Source organism: Gossypium arboreum, chromosome 11 (assembly GCF_025698485.1).
Source record: "Gossypium arboreum isolate Shixiya-1 chromosome 11, ASM2569848v2, whole genome shotgun sequence".
NCBI lineage: Eukaryota > Viridiplantae > Streptophyta > Magnoliopsida > Malvales > Malvaceae > Gossypium > Gossypium arboreum.
The window spans coordinates 26,587,869-26,595,981 of record NC_069080.1 but is presented as its reverse complement, the minus strand read 5'-3'; the positions used below and the strand labels follow the sequence as shown (position 1 = coordinate 26,595,981).

The following is an 8,113-nucleotide window of genomic DNA, read 5'->3' as shown; positions in this document are numbered from 1 at the left end:
GAACTGGGGCTTTGAGTTGCAATGCAATCCCGACTTCTTAGATGATGGGTTCATCCTCAAATGGTAGATGAAATTTGTAAGTCACTACGCTCTACAGCATCGTCGTAAATTCAAATATACCTTAAGACTATAACAATGTTTATCTCAAACACACAAAAAAAAAAAATCTATAAACTTTAAATTTCAAACCGAAAAAAAATTAACAAGAGTGAAAATGTTCCAAACGCATCCTCCAAAAACCAACCTATTCAGCATATTTCATTAATTTACCCGGTAGATGTGCCATTTACACAGTTCAAGATACTGAAATCCAACCTCCAAGCTCTTAAATAAAATGAGTGATGCACTAGCATTAATTATAAATAATTACTTTTGTATCAAGTTCAAACAGAATTGCCGCTGGCAAAGAGACTGTACTCGTTAAACTTTTCCATTTTATATCACCGAGTTCTTCACTTGTAACATTCCGGAACTTCTCAGACACTCTTGAGCTGAATTCTTTACTAATCTAATTGTATTATGCCCATAAACAAGTAAAAATTAAAGGACTTGTCGACAAGATAAACAGCTACTGAACATTGTGTTATAACAATATAAAATAATTTACAAAGAAGAAAAGAAAAAGGCCAGACTTAAAGATGTTGTCACTCCATTATGTTGATTGAAAACTCGATATACCACATTGTAATTTTATGGTGGGCGGGGGCTTTCACTGTCAAAGGTGTTTACTTGATTTGATTTTAGACTTCCTCAACACTTCTTTAAGTACTTCACCAATTCTCTCTGCCATGTGATGTTCTAGAAATCTTTCTTTCACCCTTTCGTACCCTCTCTTTCCTATTGTAAGCCTCCGCTCTACATGCGTAGCTAGTTTCACTATATGTTTCACCAGAGTTGTCACCCCTTCTTTCCCAGCAGGGTGCAATAAACCTGTTGTGCCGTTCACTACTATTTCCATTGTGCCCCCGGCAGCCGTTCCCTGTCTTGCATTATAAATAAAAGTGAATACTGGCTAGTGGCTAGAGAACATGAGCAGTGAGTGTATTCCAAGTATTTTATTTGCCATAAGCTCATAAGCCTCACTAAAAGGTAATAAACACATAAAAAGAATCAGGTAAAGTTAACAGATTACCAGCACAGGCAACTGAAACGCCATTGCTTCGATTGTTATCCGTCCAAAGCATTCTCCCCGTCCCTACATGTAAGATTAACCTTCTTGTGATTCCTTTTCTGTTTAAAGCAACTTTTTCCCGAGTAACAAGGTGTACTTAGTGTGTATAACGCAATGCTAATCATGTGCAAAAGAATTGAAACAAAAAAAATTGTAAAAGTTCATCAGCTACACAGGTCCGAACAATTCAAAACCTTCATATCAATCCCTTGAACCTACTCAAATTAATCTGGAATTTCAAGTCCATTAGATGAAAAAAAAAAAACAGTACTTTTGACTCCAAGGAGTTGTTTACAAGTTTCCATGAGAAGCATGTTTAGAACATCCAATTGTTCAATGTTGTGCCTTGGAATTTTTGTTATTCTCAGTGACATTATCTGACTAGGCTACAAAACCAACTGGAAAATAAACATAAAAAAAGTAAAAGACATATGAACGATTATTACCATATAAGAAATGCTAGCCCTCTAACCACCAGATAACCAATGTCATTAAGCCAATTATCAAATTATGTCAAGTCAACAAAGACTAAGACATGATATGGCAACAGGAGGTAATGATATGTACGAGTTAGCATCTAATATTAGTGTCTGTAAAATTATTTGCCCCCAAACATTGAGGGAGAAAATTTTATATCAGCAAGCTGACAAACTAGATGAATTTCATTGGTTAGGTAAACTATATTTGAAAAAGAGAACTCTTTCAACGAAATAGTACCTGAGAATTCTGAACAAGAACATCTACTGCAGCTAAATATGGAGCTACTGTTAGAGTTTTGTTCACAAAGTGAACACGATCTTGAATTTTCTTCTGCATTACATAATCTCGTAATTCCATTTCAAGTTTCATATGAGCACTCATGTCACTTCCCACAATTACTGCATGCAATGGTGGCACCTGCATTTTCTTTTGCTTGATCAGTTGTAAGGCCTCATAGAAAGAGCGTAGAAAGAGATCCTGCCCTTTTCCTCGTGAAACACCTGCAGTGTAAAGGTAATCAAGTACTATTATTGATGAATAGCAGAAAACCATGTGCCTTTTAGTTAGATGTTTCCCCATCCTTTGTACAATCTTCGATTTGCCTTAAGAGAACTGAAAAAATCAAGGGGTAGATTGGAGAGGTGGTTAATGGAAAATAATACTCCCTCTATACCCATTAAATTTGGATCACTTAACGTCAAAATGTAAAAAGTTTATTGGGACAGAGGGGGAATAATAATAACTAAGAGGGAAACGAAGAAATCACGTAAAAGGTTATCCACAGAACCAAACTACAGTTGTTATCAGAATCTTCTGTTGGATAGAGTACAGGAGTGTCAATCCATAACAATTGACTAAGCTAAATGATTTTCATTTTTTCTCAAAAAGACAATCTCACCAAACAACAAAATTAAGCACGCAATGAAACAGCATAAATGGCATCAAATGAAATTCACCAATTACTTTCCCAGATGAAACAGTTATATGGCAAGCCTGATTCTAACAATCCTCCTTTTATCAAAACTAAAATAAGGATTTTCTTTTTTTTGTGTGTGTGTAATTACGAAGTTAAAACGAATAAAATTTGGTGCACTGATTGGGGAAAATGAAAAAGACAAGAAAATTTTATTCAAGATGAAATATCAAAAGCATACTATTTATTAAGGCAAAGAGTAAATCGTCATTGCGCACTCCAAGCGATTCACGAACATGTTCACGCAAAACCCTTTTAGCCACACTGTCTTCTGCAACTTGCATCAGTTCATTGCTATTTCCAAGGTGAACAACATAGGTCTCAGGCATTTTAATCCTGCAAAATGGTCAATCAAAGGGTAAAAAATAAGTCTCAAATTTATCTATTGAGAAACTAAATGTGTAAAAGCATGTTTCTGTTCTAATGCATATGGAATGACCTCAAATATTTTAAAGCAACAAAAGCAAAGAGAGAAAGTAGACATGTTTTATCCAAAAACATAACTATAGTAGACATGAGGATTTTGGAAGTTTACTTCAACCGCTCTTGAGTCCTATTCTTCCAATATTCCGCTGTGACGTGTGAATCAATCATTGCACCAGCTACAGAGGGAAGATGCTTTACATACTCTAATTTGAAGTAATGGCCTCGCATTTCATGGATCCACCACAACACCTTAGGCAGAACACGATGAACATCTTCCTTAAGAACATAATCTAGCCATTTCCCAGCAACCGCTGTGTTCAAAACAACCAAATCAGCTCTTAGAGCAGTATCTATAGCTTCTTTTCCAAACGCAGAGAAAACCTGAAAAGTCAGGTAAAAGCCTAATTAGAAGGAAACTACATATTTACAGTTGAATTATCCAAGCCTTCACAAATACAATACAATCAATCCTATTAAGTAATATAAAATTGCACCACTACATGGCAAAGGAACCATAAATGAATATACAAACAAATTTCAGTAGTCCAGAGAAGTTTCTACCTGCACTCCTCTGTCCAACATCTTATGTTCTAAACTATATATTACTTCATCAGTTTCAGATGGTTTCATAAATGTAACCCAATTAACTTCAGCACCAACACTTCTTAATAGAAATGCTAGCTCCATCAACAACAATGGTCCACCTGTAAAAAGAAAAGGAAACATAATAAAAAGAAATAATTATGACAGAATTGAACTCTAAATAGCATCTTTACAAGGAAATATTTAAAAAAAACCAGCAAAGTTTATCCTAGAAAAGGACATCCATTTGCTCAAAATAGAGTAGCAAAACCATATTTTGGAGATCACATAATGCAGCAACATGAGTGAACATCCACCGACAGCTGGAAGTAATAGACATTACAACTGAAAAGTTTGATGATCTTTTACATGACAGTTTTTCACAAAGGATAACTACAAGGACAACCATGCATTGTAAAAGGACAGACCATTTATATGCACAAACCATTTATGGCAAATATCAAGAAAAGGCCAAAAAAATATTTTATAATTAAATATCAGAATTACTCTCATCCATAGTGGCAAAGGCAAAAGCTGTTACTAAAACATTGACAACCCCAAAATCGATTAAGCCTGAAGATAATAGCACATTGGTGGAGTGCTTTTCCTGAGCCTTAATGGAACTTAAAGATTTAAGACACAGAAGGCCCTAATGCACATTATGATTTTTCTTTATTCCAAATTTTATGATGAAATTCAACATTATGAGGTACTGTACAAAAATTCTAACGTGCTTTACCGCACTCAATATTTAAGGAACTTATAGCAACAATTGGTTGACCATGATATTAAATCTTTCCATTCTGCAAATAGTATTTTTTTTTAAAAGTCTGCAAATAGTAATTAATGATTATGCAAATGGGACTTTTATTAATTAATTAAATTGAAATAACCCAACAGTAATGGCTTTTTGAAATTTGCATGGCTTCTACAACATGCTAACTAACTGTAAAAATCCAAGTAAATTCTCTGCTGGTTCCTATATAGTACATCGAAACTCAATTATATATGTCCATGGATCGGTCTAGAATTCTTTAATGAATGCCTATAGACAATGCAAAAAGGCCAGCACAAAGCTATGCCCACAAAAATTCGATTCAGTTGCAATGCTACTTCAATGGAAACAATCGTACAGTAAAATTAACCCTAACAAGTCGATTCGTAGGAAACCTAGGCAATTAAAACAAACTCCTGAAACTCGATAAAGATAACTATTAACAGAAAATAGAGTGTACCAGAAAGCGAGAGCTCGTGCGACACCAGTAGAACAATCTTGGACTTCATGAAACTGAGCGGACTCGGCTTTGCAGCAGCGATCTGCGGGGCTCGCTTATCGACGACTTGGACGGAATCCCGAGCTGAGCTGATAACATTATCAACAGAAACATTCCGATCGCACGAATCGAAGGCGGCTCTGATGAAGAAGGCAATAACCATTGAAACAGTGAGCATGAGGAGAAGAGCCAAGAGCCAGCGCTTCTGCAAGTGGTGATGACCCCAGCCAACGGCGGCGGAGGCGTGCTTGGCCATTGTCTTCTTCTTTAGGATCTAGGGTTAGAATTAGAGAGTGAAGGAGCATGCGATGCTAGCTTTGGCATTTTAGGGCTTTACTCGTTGGGGAATTTGAGCAACTGATGGTGTACATTTGGTGGAGTGAGATGGCACACATTGGAAGAAAGTTGGTTTTGGATTTACTGGTTTTCGTGTTGGAAGCTTGTGATTTTGGATTTGTTCTGCTCTGCGCTGAGTTGTGTTCAAATCGGCAACCACTCAAACTGCTAAATTGAAACTAGTAATTTAGTTTCCTTTTTGCGCACTGCGCTTCATCGTCTTCAATATTTTTGGAAATGCATTTCCCTTTTATTAGATTTATCTAAACGTGATTATTAACCGATTTAAAATAAAGAGCCCAATCCCTCAATTTTCAATGTTTTTATAAATTATAAATATTCTATTAAAAGTAATATAAATATTTTAAAAAATTTAAGAAATAATATGAAGGACTTTAAAATAAATTTAAATTTAATCATTTGTAAATATAAGTAGACTTAAACAAAATTTTAAGTCTATAATTTTAATTCTATCAAATTTAAATAAATATAAAATATTAATATCTTACTTAAACCAAATCATCAACATGTCAATTATTCTAAAAAAAATACTATCTAAGGTTGACTTACCTTTCGAGTCAAGATTTTGGACATTTTCTTTTGTAGCTTGAGTTAATCCGACTCGTCTCAAATTATTATTTAATAATTTTTATATTATTCTCATTTAAATATGGTTATTTTAATATTTTATATGAATATATAAATATTTTATTTTTGGAATTAATATCTAAGAAGTTCTTTTACTCAAATGAGCCCATAAAGGTAATTTAAAGCAGTCTAATTATTTTCGTAAAATAATTTATTGAGTTATGAGTAATTTAATTTTTAAAAAAATAAATAGGGTAATTCAATTCTTATATTATTCAAAAGTGAGTGAAAAGGAACAATTCAATAATCGTTAATTATTTACGTTAATAGAAATTTGCATCTTAAAAAGATAAATACAAACATATTCATTCCCAATTCGTTGAGTTTTAAATATTTTATATTTTTAAATCTTTAAAAATATTTTTTCGGTTTTTGTATTTTTTTGAAAATTTAGAAGTTATTTTATTTTATTTTTATTCTATGGAATTTTATATTGAAAATTTTAGAATATTATATAAAATTTTTAATGTTATATAATTTTCTTCTTTTATTTTTTTATAATTCAGCCCATTATTAATTTAAGGTATCATACAAAAATGCATTACGATAGATTTAGCCCCAAACATTTATTCATTTGTCGCTTTGTTCTTAATTTATTTTTCAAGATTACTTTGGCTCTCAACTTTTAGAATTTAGTCAAATAACTTTTTTGGGACGAAAAACTTTATTAAACTGTTAAAATTTTAACAACACTCACATGGCAACTTTTGTGACAGTCAATGTGTGTTCTTCACAAAAAAATTAAAAAAATACATAAAAATTATTAAGAATTTCAATAAAGTTCATAAAGTTTTGAAAAGTTATTCATGTCAACAATGAAGTACATATGAATTGCCATATAGGCTACCACATCAATGCTATTAAAATTTTAACAATTCAGTCAATTTTCCATCTAAGAGAGAAATTTGACTAAATTTTGAAGATTAAGTGCCAAAATGATTAAAAAAAAAATTAGAACCAAATTGATAAAATGAGTAAATTTTAAGAGCTAAATTATTATTATGCCTAACAAAAACAATTAACATCCTTTTCAATTGTTCTTATTTGTTAAATTTTGAATAATACATAGACTAAATTGTATTGTTTATTTTGAATCCATATAATTTACCCATGGAGATAGCTATCTTCAATTGTCCTTATTTGATAACTCATTTTTAATATTATATTTTGTAGATATTTTTTTAATAATGAGGAAAGGTTTGTTTGACACCCGCCACACAAAATATTTCATGAATTCTATATTCGAGCACATCCTCTAGAAGAAAATAAGGTATATATGTTCTCATTAAGTGATAACCTTAGTGAAACCTAGCGAAAAGCTCTTAACGAATACATTACCATATATTTCTTGGGATATAACATTTGCAATGACTATAGAAAACACTCTCATCCGAATTAAACTGTGGATTTGCTTAATGGCGCAAGCAAGCCTTTGGGTTAAGGTTATACCTCAAGTTTCTTTTGATCACTATGTAGTTTTTTGTGATACAAATATGTTTAGAAGGACTATAATGGGAGAAAAGGGTACTTCAAAATCTGTGTGTGTTTGGCAAATAAGAGGGACCATGCTTCTATGAACCATATAACAAGGCTCTCTTCAAAGCTTGCACAAATCGTGAATTCTCCTTATTCTACAAAGAATGCGACAAAACTTATGACTACTAGAAAAGAGTTGTGAGAGCTTCTAGATAAGAAAGAAAAATAGTAGCGACATCTTTCAAGGTGATGCGATTATAAGAGGGAAAAAGGAATACTTAGTTTTCTATGCACAAGAAAATAAATGATGTAAATACAACTAGATAGGGGGCTAGAGAATTCAAATAGGCGACTAATTGAGAATGAAAAAGGGATTAATGATATTATAATGAGCTATTTTGTGGATCTCTTCATTTCACAAAGCAATGGAGCCTATAGCAAGATTATAAAGGTCATTCAATCATTCTTTATGACAACCATAAACAATGTTCTAGGTGCAGAATTCATGATTGAAGAGGTTACAACAAATTTTAATCAGATAAACCCTTATAAGGCATCAGGGACTAATAGTATGTCAGGTATTTTCTATAAATGCTTTTGGGATATTGTTGCCTTTGATTTAGTGACATTATGTCTTGATTTGTTGAATGATCAGGTTGATATTGAGTTTTTTAACCAAATCATAATTGTTTTAATTCCAAAAATTGATAAACAAAGACTATGATACAACTTAGGCTAATTAACTTC

The 8,113-nt window shown here is 32.5% G+C and overlaps 1 protein-coding gene across 2 annotated transcripts; it reads right to left on the bottom strand.

The window, feature by feature from the left end:
* Window positions 1-325: 325 nt before the first annotated feature.
* LOC108474021 (uncharacterized) lies at window positions 326-5,527 on the bottom strand. 2 transcript variants are annotated; one of them, XM_017775890.2, is made up of 7 exons: window positions 4,868-5,527; window positions 3,612-3,754; window positions 3,160-3,431; window positions 2,806-2,960; window positions 1,889-2,151; window positions 1,133-1,195; window positions 326-983 (listed from the first exon to the last, which is right to left on the bottom strand). In XM_017775890.2, the coding sequence occupies exons 1-7, from the start codon at window positions 5,160-5,162 to the stop codon at window positions 771-773; spliced, it is 1,404 nt and encodes a 467-aa protein (XP_017631379.1). In that variant the 5' UTR covers window positions 5,163-5,527; the 3' UTR covers window positions 326-770. The 2 variants fall into 2 exon arrangements, with proteins under 2 accessions (XP_017631379.1, XP_017631378.1); XM_017775889.2 differs by having other exon boundaries at window positions 326-979; window positions 4,868-5,525.
* Between the last annotated feature and the right edge of the window lie 2,586 nt (window positions 5,528-8,113).

What these genes read in the sequence shown, in the direction of transcription:
- LOC108474021 (XM_017775889.2), bottom strand. Translation starts at nt 5,162, where the DNA reads ATGGCCAAGCACGCCTCCGCCGCCGTTGGCTGGGGTCATCACCACTTG. An exon ending in GCACGAGCTCTCGCTTTCTG is followed by an intron (nt 3,755 to 4,867) that starts GTACACTCTATT and finishes TTCTTTTTACAG; the next exon opens with GTGGACCATTGTTGTTGATG. An exon ending in ACTCTTTGCCTTAATAAATA is followed by an intron (nt 2,152 to 2,805) that starts GTATGCTTTTGA and finishes TTTACACTGCAG; the next exon opens with GTGTTTCACGAGGAAAAGGG.